At 41.7% G+C, this 21,737-nt stretch overlaps 1 protein-coding gene across 4 annotated transcripts in view; it reads right to left on the bottom strand.

Annotated features, from left to right (window-relative positions):
- The window catches only part of TNIK (TRAF2 and NCK interacting kinase), a 378,721-nt gene that overhangs the window by 16,261 nt on the left and 340,723 nt on the right, over positions 1-21,737 (bottom strand). For all 4 annotated transcript variants that reach the window (XM_059391550.1, XM_059391551.1, XM_059391552.1 and 1 more), the window contains 4 exons: positions 19,066-19,250; positions 8,582-8,711; positions 2,181-2,345; positions 543-654 (listed from right to left, as the gene is read on the bottom strand). In XM_059391550.1, coding sequence (XP_059247533.1) covers positions 543-654; positions 2,181-2,345; positions 8,582-8,711; positions 19,066-19,250 — 592 coding nt within the window. The remainder of the gene's footprint in view (positions 1-542; positions 655-2,180; positions 2,346-8,581; positions 8,712-19,065; positions 19,251-21,737) is intronic.

Raw genomic sequence — 21,737 nt, 5'->3', positions numbered from 1 at the left:
CTACAGCATACACAGGAAGATTTATCTTTTAAAATCCTGTCCCCTCAACTGACAAACTGGCCTAAGCTTCCCCTGATGATTAGTGAGTTGCATAAGTCCGGAAAGCAGGACTCTGCCCTAAAGCAGCCAGACCTGGGTGATAGGAAGCACAACTCGACACGCACAACTCGACACGCACTTATTAAGTGTCTACTGCGTGCACAGCATTGTACCCAGAAATTGCTTTTGAGAAGTATGTGGTAAGTTTGGAGGTCTCTGAGGAACAGCTTTTCCCAGGGCCCCTGGATACCTCTGGGTTCCTACCAGAAGCAAAATAGAAGAGATGGAAAAAAAAAAATGGAGAGAAAGAAATTGTTTTAGAAATCCTACGAAAAATAATAATAATAATAATAAAAACAAAACAAAACAAAAACCAACTTCCCTTTAAAACAGGACCTAAGCAGAAAATGGCTTAACTATAGGACCAATAATTCATTTCTTTATCAGATCTATCAGAAAGGAAACCTAAGCTGTTTCTAAAACATCCAGGCCTTCTAGCTTACCCGCAGCTGATGATTCTTCGTCCTCTTCCTCTTCATCAGTGGGAGACGTTTGGTACACTCTGGGGTCCACAAAGGGAGTGAAGGAGGCCTTAGTGCTGCTCCCCAGGCCGTACTAACCAATATGCAAGAGGATTAAGAAAAGCAGATAAATAAACACTATCGGAATGAACGATGCCAGGAATATTTTACTTGGGCTTTAAAATGATAACCGCTTCTTCCATCTGTTTAGCTGTTCACACTCTAACCCCTGAGTCCAAGTGTGTGCTTCTCTCTCCAGCTTCTCCCGGTCTCAGCTGGTCACTCACCATGTGCCTTTGCAAGGGCCCCATTAATCGTCAGAGTGTAAGAGCTGCAGTGAGCAAATTACATTTGGGGCCATATGGTAAAGATGACCCCGGTGACAGAGCTCATCTCTCCTCTGAAGGAAAAACAACCTCATTTTGACCACAGGATCTGAAGGAAAGCGAACCCCACCAGCAACCAACTAAGGAAGCATGTCCATGCGACAACATTTTGTCCCGAACGTATAGTCCAGCTCCTCTTGAAACTTTCGTATACGTTCTCTCCTTTGGTCTTTCGAAGAGGTCTGTGAAGGAGGTGGGGCAGGTACTAATACTCCCACTCAGAACTGGAGCAGCAGCAGAATCTGAACCAGATCCAATCCCTTGGGGCTCTTTCTGGTCCCGAGAGAGGTGTTCAGGCAGAGAATACCTGTCCACGCTGCGTGAAGTCACGAGAGTAGATGCTGCACCCTGCAACACACCTCTGTGCTCTTTCCCTTGGGGCAGACAAAGCTCGTCTGCTCAACAGCTTTAGAATCCAAAGGGTGTATCATAAAAAGTGTGTGGACAGTATCAAAAACACCACTGTGCGAGCTTCATCATTAGCTTCAGGGCGTCCGTGTGACACAAGGGACTATTCGCACGGCAATGACCAAGCACCATGGACTCCTCCACTGCTCAAGCCTGCAGAACCTCCCCTACGAGCACTGCCTAGCCGACTGGATTTATTCACGCTGCTTCCGGGGACTGTTTCTAATGGGAAAGACAGTTTCTCAGTTCTCCCTTTTTCATGCAATTTGGAGTTCAGGAAGAGGAATGCTCAGAGAACCTATCTATTGATTTTTTATTTTTCATTTAACAAATAATTTCAACCTCATTTTAGGTCCAACTTAGTTTGACTCAATTGATGTAAACATGAACCTCAACTTGGCCTTGGGATCTCTACAGGCTGAAGTTTCTTCCACTGGCCTAGGGATAGGAAATCCAAGTTCTACAGAGATCTGTCACAAACCAGCTGTGTGCCTTGGGCAAGTCACTTAACCTCTCTGAGCCTCAATATTCTCATCTGTAAAAATAGGTTTGGGGCCAGATGATATCTGATAACAGTTACTGCTGTGCTTTTCCCCTATTAAAGGGGATTTACTCCTTTATTTTCCCCTATTAAAGTATTTGTAAATTTTCTGTGATTTTCCCCTATTAAAGTATTTATAGAAGTAGTTATGTAGTAGAAACCAACTGAACACATTTCAGGGAGCTTAGCGAGGCCTCATTCCTGAAGCCGGCTCCCTACCTCCCATCCTTCCCCTCTTCCGACCCAGTGAGAACAGAGCTGTTGAGGCTGTTGCCCAGCACCTACTTCAGTCCCAGATTCCATCTCCTGGGAATGGGTGGAGACGCGCCCCAGGCCCTCCGTTGGTGTCCCGGCTGGGGAGTGGCTCTGCTGCACCAGGTCTGGGAGATTGATGTGGCCAGCAAAGCCATTGCTGTCACTGTGGCCAGATCGCTTCTTCTCTCCAGATGTCTGAGGGGGCACAACACATGGGGAGCATTAGACAGGGATTAGAGAAAGAAGGCCAAGGCCACAGAGCAATGTCACCCTCCACACAACACAGGCACAATGGTCTTCAAATGGAAGGTCAAACGGGGGTCTGTAGGAAGATAACATTCACATTTCTGTTTTACTAAGAAAATAAAGAAGTTAAACTTCACTACTATTTAGTATATGGACTGACCATGGGGCCTTTTGCTTCTGCGTGAGGGGCCTTCAGGGCCACATAGGAAGTGGGGTTTCCCTGGGAAAGACAGGAATGCTGGACGCAGGTGGAGGGGCAGCACCCGAGGTCCACATCCACATTATCTCTTTCTGCCATATTTATGTGTGTGCCTGTGAGCACACCAGTTACCTGAACTTGCAGATTATATTATCAGATCACAAGACACAAATCCATAAGACACACACATGACCTAAAATATTGCTGAAATGAAAAGGCTGGGTGAGATAATGCTAAGAATCCACTCATGTACCATGTACCCCAAGAAAATGCAGAGATGATATCAACCAGACCCACAGGGCTCTTTATCAGTAATGAGGTCAAAACAATGATGAATAAATCAGATCTAATAGGAGTTACCAAAAAATGTACTGGAATAATCTACAGATTATATGAAACTATGGGTTTATGTCTGGTATTAATTTTGAATTTCTCATAAGCGATTATAGTGCTGTGTAGTAAAAAATGGAGGAGAAAGGGGAACCTTCTTCCACTGTTGGTGGGAATGCAAGTTGGTGCAGCCTCTTTGGAGAACAGTGTGGAGATTCCTCAAGAAATTAAAAATAGAATTCCCTAAATCCCTGCACTTGCACTCCTGTGTATTTACCCCAAAGATACAGATGTAGTGAAAAGAAGGGCCATCTGTACCCCAATGTTTATAGCAGCAATGGCCATGGTCGCCAAACTATGGAAAGAACCAAGATGCCCTTCAATGGACGAATGGATAAGGAAGATGTGGTCCATATACACTATGGAGTATTATGCCTCCATCAGAAAGGACGAATACCCAACTTTTATAGCAACATGGACAGGACTGGAAGAGATTATGCTGAGTGAAATAAGTCAAGCAGAGAGAGTCAATTATCATACGGTTTCACTTATTTGTGGAGCATAACAAATAGCATGAAGGACAAGGGGAGATAGAGAGGAGAAGGGAGTTGAGGGAAATTGGAAGGGGAGGTGAACCATGAGAGACTATGGACTCTGAAAAACAATCTGAGGGTTTTGAAGTGGCGGGGGGGTGGGAGGTTGGGGTACCAGGTGGTGGGTATTATAGAGGGCATGGATTGCATGGAGCACTGGGTGTGGTGCAAAAATAATAAATACTGTTAAGCTGAAAATAAATAAAAAATAAATAAAAAAAATGGAAGTCATCATGACTAGCAAAGCATTTGAAATATTGTTTATAGCACTCCTTTTTAATATCCTTTAAGGTGTTTTTAAAAAACATACAATATGCGTAGTAGAACACATGCATGATTTAGAAATAAATACAGTGTAATTATGGGGCCCCTGGTGGCTCAGTCGGTCTTGATTTTGGTTCGGGATTGTGAGATCGAGCCCCACATAGTGCTTAAGATTCTCTCTCTCTCTCTCTCCCTTTGCCTCTTCCCCCATTCCCCCAACTCCTATGTGTGGGTTCTCTCCCTCTTAAAAAAACAAAAACAAAAACAAAAACATTGTAATTATTTGGCATGCTCTAAAATTTTTACTGTTAGCAAAACTGTTAGCAAGTTTGGAAATCTTTGCTCTGGAGAGTAAAGCCCCCTCCCAAAAATCCCAGGGAAGAAATACAGGATTAAAAGACAACTCTGCTTCCTAAAAGCCAGTGCCCACACTGTAGGCCTGGCTAGTACCGTGCCTCCTGACTTAACATTTAGGCGACCAGCTCACTGAGGTTTCTTAGAGCAGATGTGACATGTAAGGAGTCCCTTCTTTGCCTTTGCTTTCATTCATTAATTCACCTAACATTTCTGAGTGCCTACTGAGTGTAACGTGTTTTGCTGAACATGGCGGAAAGAGCCAGGATCGGGGCAGGCAGAAGCACTCCCCTGATGGCTGGCATGGGCTCACTGGCCTGATTTCCCCCTTCCAGGTCCTGTCCTGGTCTTGCAAGGACCACTCGGTACCTGCTTCTGGCTAAAAGTGAAAGGAGCCAATTTTTTTGCAGCGATTGGGGCAGGGGGTAGATGATGAAACAGATTCCCAAGTTCCTGAAAGGATGCATGTAATGGGTATTGCCAGGGAGTTTGAGAAATAACTGGAAAGCAGAGGCACGCTCTGTTTCTTGGCAGCACACTCCTGGCCTGTAGGCTGCCCCAGTGAGGAGTAGTTTCTGGATTCCTTCTGCACCGGGGCTTATCCAGGTACTAGTGCCTGTTCTCAGCACTGAACGCTTTTTCTTCTAAATGACATTTATGGGGTTTAGTCCTGATTCATCTCAATGTCTCCAATTTTATGTATACTGGGCAACTTTTCCTTCCTTCTAACTTCTGTTCAAATACTGAGAAGATTTTTTTTTTCCTTTAACCATTTCTCCCCAATCTCCCAGTAGCATAAATCACACATGGTATCTCTTTAGAGTTTCACGGGTTCTCGATTCCAGCCCCAGCATTCTGCCTCAAGCCAAAAATGGATGCAGACACATTGCTTATCAAAGAAGATCCTGAAGAGGCTTAACATGGGGAAAAGGCCCAGACAGTGAGAAGCCTGAAGGAATCCAGGGAGAACCCTGAATCTTCTCCCATGCCAATCCTTTTGTCCATTCGCCCAGCAGCTCAGAGTTAAATACCTTCTGTGTGCCAGGCACTCTGCTGGGAATGCACAGATAAATGAACAGCCCTGTCTCCCAGGACCTCCCTGCAGAGCCCAGCAATTTCTATAGTCTTTCCAGCCTCACCATTCCCATGGGGGTGGGCACTAAGATGTTCTGACCAACAGCATGTATCTGGGACGGTGCCAAATGCTTTAGGTACAGTATTCCACACAATCTGTAAGATAACTCCACGGGTTAGCTTTCATTATCCTCATTTCACAGCTGGAAAAACTGCAGTGCAAAAATTCAGCTGACCAGCTCCAAGTGGCACGGGTTCTAAGGGCTGCAGTTGGGGGCGGCCTGGTGGCAGAGCCCAGATGTTTTGGGCTGTTGTCACACGACGTGGCTCTGCTCTCGGCCGTAGCTGATCAGACCTGGAGTGGACCTGAACCACGCAGAATCAAATTCCCTTTTGCATCTAATGCTGGGGCCGAGAGACACTGGTCGGTTTCTGCTGGACGGCTGAACTGGGTGGGATGTGGTCCCGATCTTGTGATTGGTGGGGGAGGGAGAAAAGTGGGAGCTCGTGCATGTAGTGGAGACAAAGCAGGTCTGTGGAGTAGGAAGGACAAAGGAGCAATTGGAGGAAAGAGAAGTGAGGCCAAGGAGAGACAGGCATCGAGGAAAGCAGAGATGAGGGTAAGGAGAGACAGGAAGTGAGGGAGCCAGGGATGGGCGTGTGAAAGCTGCCTGGACTCCTGATGCTTTTTCGTTTTTGGTTCTAACCCTGCACAGAGTTCCAACTTACTCTTTGCCTTTGGATTCCTTGTATGAAACACCCCTGAATTTTTATGCCCCTATCTCTGATACACACCCCACATTTTCTCCCCCTCCTTACGTTGTTTTAAATGGATTATTTTTCTGATTACTTCCTACTACCACCTGGTCAGTAAGAAAGATGCTACAGACAGAGGCCCATGGAGCCCCAGAGAGGTCTCAAGGAGAAAGGGAAGGCTGAGCCAGACCCATAGGAATTTGCTGGGTAAGAAGTGGGCAGTGGAGGCAGTGAGGAAGGGAAAACAGTTCTTCTGGCAGATGGGTCCCTATGGACAAAGTGGAGGCAACAGCTGGTGTTGGTGGGTTCTAGAAATTGAGTAGGGAAAGGTCCTATAGGGTCATAGGATAGGGAAAGAAAACCAGAGGGCCTGAATATGCACTAAATTTGTGCATCTTGGCAAGACAGTGGGTCATAGAGCCAGGATCCACCAGAACCATCTTGTCCACTCAAGTGAGAATGCTGACTGACATAAGTGAGTTCTCCTTGATGTCCATCTTGGGGAACTGAATGAGAGCACCCTATAAGCTAAGTTCTATGGTGAGTTTTTCTTTCCTTATTGTTTTGTCAGGGACATACTTTTATTTGCATTCAACTTTTTAACACCTGTTCCTTTAATGGATTCCAACTCAAGGTTTGTTATTTTGAAAGTCCACTTTTGGCAAAAATTCTAGAAACTGAGAGACAAAAGATTTTGGGCCCTCCATAGATCAAATTCATATAAGACACTGGCAAGTGCTGTTTTCAAAGTCACTGGCTGTGGCCATAAAATACTGGAGTGCTTTAAATAACATGGAGCCTTCTGGATATGTCTGGTAACTGAACTGAAAATGTGCCTCTTGATAGTCTCCCAGGTACCGACTCTGTCATAAAGACTCAAGCCAACTGTAAACTGCGTTAGAAATCAGAGTTCTTTTATTTAGAGTCAGAGAGTAACTCACCCTGGAACATTTTCCCTCAAGTTTTCCAAGTAGCAAGAGAGAGTGATAGCAGCATTCCACACCTGCATTGGGATTCTCCACTCACCACGCTGGGAGATTTATAAGCCAGTGCCATGTAATGTCAACTGTGGCAGCCAAGTCCCTTTCTTAGTTCAGGCTTACATGATAGGACTCTTTAAAGCCTACCTCAAAGATTCGGCAAGGCCATATAATGAGATTCTAGCAAGCTGCTTTGTGAAATACTCTTTCAGTTACAGCCTAACTGCCAATTATTATTTCAAAGGCCTTATTCATCTCAAAACTACAGTTCCTTTCTTTCTTGGGAGAGCAAAGCCTGCTCTGATGGTTTCCCAAACTCTCCTGGCTAAAGAATGACAGATGATATACATTGTTTCAGAGGCAAGAGTGGGGAGCTATAACCAGTAACAGACGAACTCCATTCTGTGGTGACAGGGAGATAAAATAATATTGAGTTGATCCCTGAGCAACACAGGGACTGGGGCCTTGACCCCCCCATCCCCCAGGGCAGCTGAAAATCCGAATCGAACTTTTGACTTCCCCCAAGCTTCACTATTATGGTAGCCCACTCTTGAGCGGAGGCCTTATCAATAACACAAACAGTTGATTAACACATATTCTGGATATGTATTATACACTGTATTTTTATAATAAAGTCAGCTGGAAAAAAGAAAATGTTATTAAGAAAATCATAAGGACAAGAAAATACAGTTACAGAATGAGACCGTATTGAAATAAAAAATCCATGTGTAAGCGGATGCACACAGTTCTTATCACTCGTGTTGTTCAGGAGTCCACTGTGTTTACGTTAACTGAATGCTTACACGTGTTAACTCACTGAATCCTCCCGGTCATCTTATGAGTCATCTCCTATTGTTTATGAAATTTTATAGATGATAACACAGACACAGGGAGACATCAAGTCATTTTTGCCCAATGTTATCAGCCATTACTTTCCTCCCAGGCAAAGACTTGGTGTCAAACTTGCATGAGGACAGTGAAGTGAGAGAGAAAAGAAGACAAATTCTGATTTGTCAAGGCCCTTCCTATTGGCACAGGTGCCGTGAGGACGGGCTGCCTGTGGGAAATGATGTGCCTCAAGTTTAAAAAAACACAATCCTACATAGTGCCAAGGTACATTTCCAAGTAGATTATATATTTCTTTGTTCTTTCATCAAAATAGCTTAATAGCCTTTTTAATGTTGAATTAATTAGATAAGATGAAATCACCGTTTCTTGGAACTTGTAGGCATTTTCTACATAAAATCCACAAGGAAAAAGCCAAGAGGGGAGGAGGCATAACAAGGCCTCGGATACTGCTGAGCGAGATCATTCATTTCTGTTTTCCTGCTGTAGGAAACATCTGGCTTTGCCAGTTTTCTTATCCTCAGGCTCAAATTCCGTATTTCGATTTGCATAGCTCCTACTGAAGAATCTGGACTAATGTAATTAAATCACACTGCAGAAGCTTAGAAGGATACAGGAAAGGAGGTGATGGACGATTAAAATCACTCAGCCATTGAGAAGCGCCGGTGGCCCCGCCCAGCCCCATCCACAAGGCTTACACTACAAGTCGTAAGCATTCTCTGCAAAAGCTCTAATACCAAAACCACTCAAGAAATGCACTTCCTCTGCACAGCTTTTATACCAACTTACCTCTCTTATCATCAGGGTTCCTTCTCTTGAAATACTGCTGCTGAAAGTGTCCGCGTGAGAGGTCTCCAGCCCGTGAGTGCCTACCATTCCCACATTGTACTGCTCCGTGTTTCCCGGGGCTCCTGTGGGTCTGAGATGGGAAGGAGCGATATTAACACCAATGTATGATTAGGGAATGCCGGTTTCTGGGTGTCCTGAACGGGCGGTCCACTTCTGCAGCATCCCCTCCCCGCCTGCTCTCTGTGCAGCAGCCCTAGCGAGCAAGGTTCCGACTCTCCAAGGACGAAACTGCCTGAATCTGCCCACCAGGCTCTGCAGGGTTTCCAAGTCTTCCCTACTCCTTCTTCCACCAGCAGGCTACCTTAACCTGCACTTTGCACATGCTGTTCCCTCTGCCTGGAAAACTGTCTCCCACCCTGGCTCTTGGCTGGTTGCCTTTCTCATACTGATACTGAAGTATCCACACTTCATCTTAAATGATAACTTCCCCTGAGAAGGCTTCTCTCAGCATCGAGGTCTTACCCCACCAACCCCTCTTCTTTCTCTTCACCCTCCGTCCTGTTCCTATTCGTTCTCACCAGTTTGTGACTCTGTATCTTTTTGAGTCTCTTGCGACTTTTGCCTTCTGTTTCATTAGAACATAACCCCTGTGAGGGCAGTCTTGTCTGCTGATTGCTGTACACCTAGCATCCAGCTGAGCACAGAGCGGGAAGGAGTGCAATACACAATTGTTTGATAAATGGGTTTTCTACTATTTATGGAGAAGGAATATCAACGAAGGGCATTCTGGCTTACCAGGACATCCATCAGCTAGGCTGTTTACCGATACGCAATACTTTTTAAAACCCTCTAATGACTCCACACTGTGGTGTATGTTTACAGCTTGTTCTTGCATTTAAGATGTAATGGAGAAGGTAACAGGACCTTGACATATGCCCTTAGAGCAGAGACTAATGTTTTCCATGTGTTCTGGGGCATATCTATCATTAAGGAAAACTGAGAACCAGGTAGGTGACGTAGTTCGTCCACAGGGTTTCAGTTTCCAATGTGGGCCTCACTGATACCCTGTATTTATTTTATTTTTATTTTTTTAAACATGTTATTTATTTATTTGAGAGAGAGCGAGAGGAGAGTGCACGCATGAGCAGGGGGAGGGGCAGACGGACAAGCGGACTCCTGGCTGAGCAGGAAGCCTGATGCAGGGCTCAATCCTAGGACCCTGGGATCATGACCTTAGCTAAAGGCAGACGCTTAACTGACTGAGCCACCTGGGCACCCGCAGGTGCCTCTCTTTTAGTGCGGGTTTATTAAAATAAAAAAGGCATCAAGGCTTGTTTCTCTCATTAGGTATTTTAATTATATGTTTTACTATTTTGTTCTCTTAATTGTTTCTAAAGTATTTAAAAAAAACCCCCCACATTTCTGGTCTCCTAGATCCTATCAAAATCCAAACATTTGATGAAATATTCAACTCAAGAAAGAAGAAACACACCAGATTTCTGACATCTCTGGGACAGAGAAGACATATGTTAAAGATCCAAGCAAAGAAGTGAGAAGATAAGAGGAGTCCACACTAAGAAAAAAAAAAAAGAAATGCATAGCAAGACACTTACGCCGAAACTACTAACAGGAGCAGTGGATTGAATGAATCTAAATTTCCTTTAGGACCAATGTGTTTGGGAAGAAATTCCAAAGAAGCAATTTCAATACTGTATTCCCAGAAAGGAGACATTACTCGTGTCCCAGAGACATGGTAAAAGGAATCACTGCAATGAATGCCTGACATATCGCTAGACCGGGCAGTCAGAATAGTTGTCAAAACTGTGATGTCGCTCATTTATTTGAAATTTTCTTTTACCTTGTATGTATGTTTTTTAAGCTGCCTTCAATGTTTGTTTATCACACCACACAAGATTGTGTGATACAAATAATTCAATAAATGAAGCATTTATAAAGAGCCAATGCCTTCTAGGAAGGGGTCACTTCCCTTCTTCACTGAGACATTCTTTGCCTCTGTCAGAAGCTCCATGGATGGTGGCAGCCACCATCGGGCTGACAGTGTGCAACTGAGTTCCTTTCCACCATCAGAGAGTTTCATGGGAGTTCAAAGATCAAAGATATTTTGGCCCACTTATATATTTTTTTACCCTGATGATGATTGATTCTACCCATTTTAATCAGAAATATGCCAATATAAGTGAAATTTTCTTAAAAAAGATATTTTCTAGAACTAACTCCATTAGGACAATTCCTGGATCAATTTTCAATATGCTTCAGTTAAATTCTTTGCCAATTTATTTGTTTTCATTACTATGAAAGTAAAATTATCATCATAGGATCCAATTCTTTTCTATGTAGATTCTATAACAAAGATTCAGTAAGCCAATCAAAATTGTTATCCATAACATCTTTCAAAGGATTCTGAGGTCACTACTTCTACCAAGTACAGTTTGTCTGGATTGGTTCTAAAGGTGTCAATTTTATTAAGAAGATTTGATTCACCTGTCAATAGCAAGTTTTACAAAGGGCATAGTGTGAGCCACTGACAGTTTGAACTCTTGCTCCATATTTTCCCTGAGATTATTTTTTTCCCAGGTCCATTTTTATATTTAAAATTTTATAACCAAGAATTGTTCAATTTATGATAAATTTTTATGGTGAACAGTTTGTGCTGTTTTGAGTTTTTAAAAGTATCATTTCTACTAGTAATAGTCCTTATTGATTGAATAAAATACAATAATCTGTATTTCTTCCTTGGTCAATTGTCTAGAATGGTGAGCAATTTCTCTTAAGTAGTTTAAGGTTTTTCTGGTGTGTACAATTGGTCTATTTTATTATGAACCTTTTATACATATTTGCTCACTCTGTGTACCCTGTATTAATTGACAACATCATTAATTTTTCTGTTACCAATAACAGCATTTGATTATGGAAAATTCCTACAGACTTCTGTATGTTTCAAATCACCTCTCTACAGATTTATTTTTAAAAATTTTAAAAAGTTTATTTATTTATTTAAGCAATCTCTACACCTGTTGTGGGGCTCGAACTCACAACCCTGAAATTAGAAGTCTCATGTTCTTCCAACTGAGGCAGCCAAGCACTCCCAGAATTCTTTTTAAAAGGCGTGGTACCTTCCTTCAAATACTAACGTTCGCTGTTCAAATTATTGCTGTCTATATTTGACTTCTAGCGTCTCAAGGAAACTCCTTAAGTCAAATCTTAGCTCTCAAGTTCAATGACTGCTCTTTGGTACTTTGGGTATTTGACCTCTTGTCTGTCTACTATTCCTGACCCTTCCACTCCATCCTTCTTTGCTCCCCTGACCATGTCAGGCTTTCAAACTTCAGCAGTTCCCAGTTAACCATAAGATAAACCTGTGGCTTACAAGTCTTCTTTTATCTGGTCCTCGCCTATTTATCTAGCTTATGGTTTCAACAAAACCTACCTTCCATTTTTAACTTGAACAAGATGTGCCTTCTAGTAGTTTCCTACACATATCATGCTACCAAAACACTTGGGCAACTTTAGTCTATCTTATCTTCCTGAATGGTTCTTTTACATTCTCTGCCTCCCTCTGGGTACCTCATGCTTTAAACTACAGTCCAGGCTCCCAAACCCCAGACCAGCCCCACTGGGATGGTATAGGTGACTCTCCACTCTGCTTCCACATTATCCTCTACATGCCTCTAACCACGCACTCAACACACAGTCCTGCAATGATCAGATCTCAGTACTGTTGGCATCCTCAGAGCCAAGCACTGTGCCTGGCAGGCAGGTGACATCCAGTAAATGTTTTATAAGTCAACAAAGGCTTTGTTTAATAACTCTAGCAAACATTTCACTCAAGTTCATTGGCAAGAGATCGCTCCTTTATGAATTGATGATCAATCAGCTATGAGAATAATTATTACCATGTTTAAAGTGTCCTGAATAACTAATGATTTATCTTCTTAAAATTTGAAAAGTAACTTCAGCATTGTATCACTTTCTTTTTTAAAGAAGTAATTTTTTAAAAAGATTTTATTTATTTATTTGACAGAGAGAGAGAGATCACAAGTAGGCAAAGAGGCAGGCAGAGAGAGGGATGAGCAGATTCCCTGCTGAGCAGAAAGCCTAATGTGGGGCTTGATCCCAGGACCCTGAGACCATGACCCAAGCCGAAGGCAGAGGCTTAACCCACTGAGCCATCCAGGCGCCCCTGGATCACTTTTATATACAGGCTATGCGAAAATAATTTTCTTGTAATTGTAATTACAGGATGACCAAAACATTTGTTCAGGTATGTCACTGACCTTTATAGTATGGAGAGTGAAATTTGATGTATGTGAATAAAAATACATCATATAGGAGGCTGGTGAATCCCGGGAAAGAAGGCACACTGTGAAAAGAGAATCTTACTGCACTACAAACATATTTTAAAAATCTCACTGAGAGGGGAATGGGGAAAATTTGACATATGTAACTCTGGAAATGAACAGAGTCCCATAAGACTAAAGGTAAAAGGAACTCTAACGGCTGCAGTTGTTTCCCGTGGGCATACAGGTTAAGCATTCTGACGCTGCTATCCATGTGAACAATTAAACAAATGCTGGCGGTTTCCCACTGTTGGTGTGGGAATTTCCAAGTAAGGATGGGGGGGGGCGCTAGAATGATCCATGTGTTCATGGGTCAGAGTTGGAGATATCAGGATAAACTTTTATTTAATGTCATACAGATGGCTATATGTAGAAACACTTGTAGATACATGTACATAATGGGTTAATACACACATATACATTTCCTTGCTCGGTCAGCTGGAAGGGCCTACAAGAAATGATACACTAGCAGCCATGCCCATATCTTGGTTCTTATACCATTTTTTAATGAAAGGAATCAAGGACCCCGGGAGAAATGGCTGATTCCAGGACTAGAACAAGAAATACACAGGATATGCCTGGAACCCCTTACAGTGTCAGAAAGTAATTGGGGTATGTTAGAAAGTAATTGGGGTATGTCTGCACAGGGGTGCAGGAGCCAACTGAAAGAGCTTCCAGTGGTTGAAGGTGGAACAATTCAAGCAGCAAAATGAAGTACTGGATCATAATCCAAAGTACAAAATAAATAACCATGTTCTTATAAATAAAATGACTGAGTAAGTGAATAAATGGAGAGGAGATAAATCTCGGCAGAATAATTTCAAATAAATTATGTAGAGACTCCATCCTAAAGGAATGGAAGTCTTCTCTCCTTAAGTGCAGGCTGTGCATGCTGGCTTTCTTCCAAAGAGTAAAGTGTGGAAAGGGGGAAAAATTATATTACAGTAGAGAAATCTGATAAACGTTACCTCAGCCAGATGATCAAGGTCAATGCCAAGAGTCCCAAGTCATATAGTACTTACCCTTGGTACGAAGTGATAAAATGACGTGACCTCTGTGATCTTTCTCCTCCAACCATAACCTTAGTCTAATCTAATTATGACAAGAACATCAGATAAATTCCGGTAGAGTCGAATTCTATGATATTCCTAATTAGTACTCCTCAAAACTGCCAAGTTCCTTAAAAACAAAGGAAGTCTGAGAACCTGTCACAGCCAACAGGAGTCTAAATAGATACAGTAACTAAATAACTAAATGTAACATGGTATTCTGGATGGGATCCTGATACAGAAAAATTGATTTGAGGTAAAAACTAAGGCAATCTGAACAGACTATTAAAATACATCAATTTTGGTTTATTAAGTACATATGAACATACTGCACTTATAATAGGGATAACAGTGTGCAGGGAGTAGGAGGGGTAATGGGTATTTGCTCAATTTTTTTGTGAATTTAAAACAGTTCTAAAAAAACAAAGTTTGTTAACAATAAAAAAATGAAAAAAAAAAAAAGGGCGATGATTTAAAAAAACACTCAGGCCAAAACAACGAAAACATTTTATACTTAAAGTAATCCTTTTGTCCTAAAAATTATTTCCAAATAGAGTCAGGGTGGGAACAATTAGTTGTCCAAATTCCTATAAAGACTATAACAAAACAAGACAAAACACTTTCACTGATTAGAAGGAAAACTATAGGAAATTTACTGTGGTTAGGCCCCAGGTTTAGAACAGTAATTTCCTCTAATGGGATTTGTCAAAGTGTTCCTGTAGGTACTGATTTAATTCAATTCAGTACACATCTATTGAACACCTGCTCTGTGAATGACCCTTAGTTTGGGATTGGGGAGTGGATAGAAAAGCTGAGGAAGGGGCACCTGGGTGGCTCAGTCAGTTAAGCGTCTGACTGGATTTTGCCTCAGGGCATGATCTCAGGGTCGTGAGATCGAGCCTCACATTGGGTTCTGCACTGGACATGGAACCTGCTTAAGATTCTCTCATTCTCTCTTTCCCTTTCTCTATGCCCCTCCCTGCCATGCATTCTCTCTCTCTCTCTTTAAAACAAAAACAAAACGAAAAAAGCTGAGGAAGACACGGCTCTTGAAACCAAAGACGTTAGCATCTGGAAGAGCATGAAAACATGACATGAATACTCAAATACAAGGCACGAGGTACGTGGGAATGCAAAACAGAGGGAGAGCTCATTACAAGAAAGGCACAAAGCTGGACCAGTACAAGGCATTATTTTGCAAGAACTGACAGGTCAGTTTGGCTGGAGTATAAGTTGAGGCGATCATGAGCCCCCAGAGATGAAGGGGGTCGCAGGGCACTAGAATCCAGCAGGACCGAAGCCACGCTTCCACAACACTAGTAATACCAGAACTGGAAAAATGGACAGGAGGGCAGAGAGGACCATGAGCGAGGAAGGGGAGCACACAACAGCCGGGGAGGGCACGGCGTCAGAACCACGGCTTTCCTGCGATAACAGAATGAAGAGGACACACCATAAATGGCTTTCATCATCCAGACAGCATTTGATAAGACTGCACGCCACTCCAGGGCTATGCTGCCAGGAGATGGTCCTAATGGTTAAGACTGCCTCGCACGTACTGTTCTGACACAGGCGCAGACACCCCAGGGAAGACGCTGACACAAGAGGGTGCTGCTTCGGCTTGCTTGACCTGACACAAATCAGCTTAGTTCTAGAAAGCTTCTGTTTTTTTTTTTCCTGATTATAAAAATTGTAAATGCTCATCATAAAACTGGGGATCTACATAAAATAAAAACCACTCATAGTTGTATAATCCAGAGGTAATCATTTTCATAATTTTGGTCTATTCATGACGCATTGGGAAATAGTGCAGTTAGTTAGTTAGGGAAATAATCTTAGTTATGTACACTCTTATAGGTTCTACCTTATACTATAAATAGGAAACCAGCATGGCCGATAAAAAAAGATGTTGTTTTGAGCATTAGGATCTATAGCCGTTTGTCTAAATGGCTGGGCTCCATTTCTGAGAAGCTCTTTTTGTATACACTTCGTGGCAATGAACTGTCTTGATATATATATATGTATATATCAAGATATTATATATATATATTCTGATATATATATATATGTCAAGACAGTTCATATATATATATAAAATCAAGATACATATATCAAATATCAATCTATATAATGGATAAATATATATAAAAATATATAGCATAGTATGTAAAGGCTTAGCTTAACAATAGAAAATAAAAAAAAGATTAGAATGTATATAAGAAGTCTTCCAACTCTAAAATATCCTATTCTAAAAGAAACAATTGTTTTATAATGAATTTTTTTTACTACAGTGCAATTTCTTAGGTATACAACTATCATGCCATCACAGAACAAACTGCATACATTTTATATTCACAAAAATGCATGTATTTACCAAACTGGAATAAATACATATATACACACCCACACACTTGTATTTTATGGTATAGGAGATCTACTCAGAGACAAGGCAGGTTCCTGCCTTGTCTCTGAGTAGATCTCCTATACCATTAAATATTTTAAATGCTCTTTAGTGGATGATCATTTTAATCTGTCTAATATTTACCAATTCTTCCAGAGCCATGTCAACTTTTGCCTCCGTTATACGCATTCAGTGATAGCGCATTCATTATTTCTGGATGATAGCAAGAGATCCTCTGAATTGCTTTACCAGTGTCGAGCCTCTTCTTTTTATAGATTATCTTGTCATAGTGATTTCTCTCAAACATAGCACTGATCTTGTTACTTCTCAGCCCAGGAGGGCCTTCCGTGGCTCTCAACGGCCACATGATAAAGCTCACACTTCTTGGTCTGGTTTTACTAGTCCAGACCACCCCCTCCCTACCCCCAGGCGCCCAACATTCCTACCAAAGACAACCTTCTGTGCCTTTACTTCAATTTCCCCTTGACTGAGATTCTAATATTGTCCCACGTTCCCTCTATCTTGATGACGGTTATTTGTGAACATGTCTTTCTTTTGGATTGTGCCATAAACTCTAGGAAGCCAGGACTTGCAATTTAATTTCAGTGCAATTAAATATAAATCAAAGTCACTGAAGACCAACTCTATGCCAGACATCCTGCAAGGTGTTAAGAGTAGAGAGAGAGGAGTGCGACACAGTTTTCCCCCTTGGGGATCTCAGATCCCGACAGGGAGACGACCTACAATAAACACCCTGATTTGAGTACTACATGAAACTGTAGGAGGACACTCAAGATCCAGGGCCCACACAGCAGAAGGTACAGGCTCTCTCTGTGCAGCCTGGGCTGTAAGCAGGTGATTTCCAAAGGGGCAGCAGAGTGCCAGAGAGCAGAGGGGAAGTGCAGCATGGCCTGTCCCAACCAATTTTGGACAGGTGAGTACTTCTTTAGTGTGGGAAGAAATGGATGTGCCCTTAGCCACAGCAAGATCAACACAAGCAACAGCCTTGCAAAATATGACTGGGCTTCAAAACCAAATGTGATTGAACATCTCTCCCAAGGATGTTTTGGTCATTCTTCCAAATATTTGTATTAGTTTGAAGTTTCTGCATATAATCTTGTTTCTCTTCAACTAGGATATACACTTACAAGGCAGAATGCATGTGTGTGCCCTTGCTGATTGTCTCAAAGCCCTCAGTCTGGTATAGAACACAGAGTGGAAGTTTTATCAATATTTAAAGTCATAATCCAGCCCTCACCCTAATAGTTGTAGGCTCAGGGCTTAAACGGAATTCAAAACATCTGTTAGAAAAATTAACCACTGCTGAGTCAAGATAAAAACTGAAAGGACCAGCATATTTTGCAGAAATGTTTTGGATTAGTGATTTTGCCTCTAGAACAATTTTATTTGCCGTTAAAAAAGCAATGAAATGCAATTTGTTTCAAATGTCATATTTTAACGTATTTATGGTTGTCAATAACTGCGTAATCATCAGCAGAACAAAAAGTATAAATTTTCAGCTATGATAATTGGATTCGCTTCTCAGAATTGCTTGTACGTAATGACTGTTAATCAATGGATGACATTCCCTGCAGACAGGCCAGCCCTCTCCCTCTGGTCTCTGCTGGACAGGACAGTAATCTGTGACCCGAAATGGCATCTTCTCTATAGGGAGTCAGTGTAGTGTGATGACTTTGGCTCGGTAGCAGAGCCAAAGAAATGGAAGTGAGTGAAGAGCAAATTGGAACCATCCGTGTCATACTCTGTCAAATTTATACCAAACCAGAGCAACAGCACCTTGTGTTTGTTTGGGGGAGGGAGTGAGAAATGCATGTGAGTGTGACTGTCTGAATCTGTTTGTTTAAACTAGAGAAGCAACAGGGCAGAGGAATTCTCTCAGAGGACCCTGTCCAATGAAGAGAAGAAAAAGAAATATTGAGACTAAACAAAGGAAAGAAAAGAAGTAAAGGCTATAGCATAACATAAGTGAATAATAAGGGGAATGTAGGTAGGCATAAATTCAGGTATGAATAAGCAAACAAAGACTGCAAAGGAAAGGACAGAACGTGGCAGGGGGTGGTGTGGGAAAGTTACAGTCCATAGAGAAAAGGATCACATAAGAGAGACAATGAAGAAGAAAATGATAACAGGGATATATTTAAGTCAGACCCTCAGAAGGTTCTCTGCAGGATGATTGGATTCTGGAACCTTTCGCTGGGACGCTAACCCCTGCTCTCCCGCGCATTCTTCCCTTGGTGGTGGGGGCGGGGAGGCGGGGAGGGGAGGATGAAATATGTCTCCTGTCGTTAAATTTAACTCCTAAGTGTCATTGCCCATAATCTCACTCTTGGAGTTCTACGGGGACAGGGACGTGCCAACAGTCTGGCTGTCAATATCATTTTCCCAGGAGATGACAAGAACCACGGGAGAGTCACCAAAGGGAGAGTCAATCTCGCAAGAGTAGTTGGATAAAGCACAGGCAGGAGCTCTGATGTGTATTCCAAGGGACAGTGTCTGTAGAGAGAGGTAACTGTAGGGTTATGCTCTAATAAAAACTCAAGTCCGTTGATCCTGCCAGAGACCCATAAATGATCTTCCATTTAATTCCTATTTCCTGTCCTCTCTGTTTGCAGACCTCACCCACCCCGACAGACATGTAAAAAGCAGCTCTCTTACATGAGTCTGGGTATGTCACTGACAGCCACTGTCCCATCATGGGTCTCGCTCTCTCCATCTTCCTCCTCTTCATCGCTACTTTCCGACTCCTCACTGGAGGAGGAGTAATCAGTCACCTTCTTCAGTGGGCGGTTTGTTTCTTCGATCCGAAGTTCTCGTAATTCTTTGGCTAATGCCGTCAGATCCTACAAAAGAGAAGTTCGTTTGGCACGTATGAATTGTAGAGACGACCAAAGTCACATCTCTCAGCAACACAGGGCTCCAGCTTAAGCAACAAGAAAAGAAAGCTCTAGATAGAACTGTTACAAACATAGTGGCTGCATGGAGCGAAGAAAACGATGTTTGTAGCGCAGAGAAACTAGAAAAAAAAGATGAAGTAAATTTAGACTTTGTTCAAAACCAATGGCTAGACTGAGACGGTTCAGTTCTGAATATACATGCGTATATATGTGTATGTGCGCTCTGTGTGGACACATATATACAAACATTGGGTTCTCGTTTTATTTTGTGAAGGTGACATAGGTCACCCTCAGAGTGAAGGGGAAAACACATGACTGAGCAACTGTTCCCCGGGATTTTGGGACTCCTGCCCAAGCCACGGTCATGGCCTTTCCCCTCTTTGATTGCTACTGTACCAAAATCTAGCATCAGTCACAGAAAAGAGCAATTCCCATAGTTCCAGCTACCACAGTGGCTCACTTGATGTGTCATCATTCCCTGGGGAGCAGAGGCACCACATCAAATAATGGCCCGCCCCAAAGCCCCGTGCCGCTGAAATTTATAGCCCCAGAGCTGAGTTAATCAAGAGGATCAACAACGGAACAAAAACAAAAAAAAAAAAAAAAGAATTATTGAATTCTCTTCCAGAACGACAGGTGTTTCATTTTCTTTTGTTTAAAATCAGTCACCTGGCAGAAACCCTCATGAGAAATACTGAAATGAATGTGCAAACACCAAAAGGGAAGGGACCATTTTTCAGGTTTCCATGAGTATGATGCGGTCTTCAGCCTTATGGATGTGATGGTGTGGTATCTAATCACGAGACACATTGCAGGCAGTGGGGCTGGATCTCTGACTACCTTCGACTTCACATGCTTTCAGGGCAATGCAGAGGGGAGCACTGCAGAAGCGTAGCCGCTCTAATTTGCACGGGTTACACTGCCCATGGCGTGTGGCATGCAAATGAGGAAAAAGCAATTGGACATCGGTCTTACCATTTCTCCCTATATTAGTGACCCATGTGGGAATCAGAGCATTCAGTGAGAGACAGGGCATTAGGGAGAAAGAAACTCATTGAAAGATACTAAATCCTACAGTTTTCTTATGACCATATTCTCTCTTTATTTCCATTCAGAAATGTATTTGTTTGTCCAATTCTCCTGAGGTCAGGTTAGAGCGATATAGGTGATCTAAATGGCATCTCCTAAACTAGCCTAATAGGTTAGAAGAAACACCGTGAGGAATGTGTATAGCTAAATTATAAAATGAAATTTTGTTCCGGGGGAGATCACAGATCATCACGTTTCTTTATCATCCCCTCTGTGTCAGGCATTGCTATTTTGGTTAAGACTAGGAGAGGAAATGGTTCGGGTGTTTCATTTGGTCTAGAAATTTAGGAAGTTCAAGGTGGTAAAGGAAGGAATCATTTCTTCCAATTTCATAATAAAATCAAAGGAAAGCAATCATGGCTTTTAAATTTGTTCTGAAGGGACTTGAAGCACTGGAAAAGGGAAGATTTTGAAAATTCATATTGTGTGTTTTCCACCTAAAGATGCTTGCTGGGCTTTTTACACACATGCACACATGTATGGCCTCAATCTCAGTGGATATATGTACCCCATCTGTGAAAATGAAAATAGAATTGTATTAAAAAGACTCAAAGGTGTTAAATATAATGTATACTGCTAAAGAGGAAAATTACCACATAGATAGAATTTTATGCAAATATATTTCTTGTTTCTTTAGCAATGGGCCAAAATAGGAAGAGGCAATATTCAGATTTTGGCTTTATATTCCGTATTTCCTCTGGATATTGCCAATGTTTACCTTTATCAAATTGAGAAGATAGTGAAGGGTATGCAACACTTGAACACAGGGGGAAATACACTTTTGATATTTGTTAATGCTATAAATAGAAAAGGATATTATAATCATCCAAACCAGCAAAATAGTAACAGATAAATTTATTTTGTCTTCTATATTTTAGGAGCATTGTCAGTCTCACCAAAGAATGTAAGGCATTTAAAATGTTACTTATCATTTTAAAATGCATTTATTATAATTTAAAAGAGAGAATATGGTTTAAGATAATTTATTTCTAATGCTAATATTCTGAGTAAAATATAATAATATTAGCTGTGATTTATTTATATTTATGATACATTTTCCCTGTGGGTTCATTTTCCTCATCTCTGACATTTCAAAACAAGACAAAGGAGATTTGAAAAAAATCAAAACTCTTTAGCAATATGAAGCCAGTTCAAAGCCCACTGATTTCAAGAAACTCTCATTTGTGAAAATGACCTGATTTTTTTCTAACACTGTATATAAGAAAAGTTTAAAGTTCTGATTTGTTTTATAATTTCGCTTAAAATTAGAATATTTGGGGGGGTTCTACATTATTAAAGAGCTATCTTTCTTGAAACACTGAAAGTAATTGCAAATTCCTCTTA

Source organism: Mustela nigripes, chromosome 2, assembly GCF_022355385.1.
Source record: "Mustela nigripes isolate SB6536 chromosome 2, MUSNIG.SB6536, whole genome shotgun sequence".
NCBI classification, from domain to species: Eukaryota; Metazoa; Chordata; class Mammalia; order Carnivora; family Mustelidae; genus Mustela; species Mustela nigripes.
This window is presented reverse-complemented; position numbering and strand designations above follow the sequence as displayed.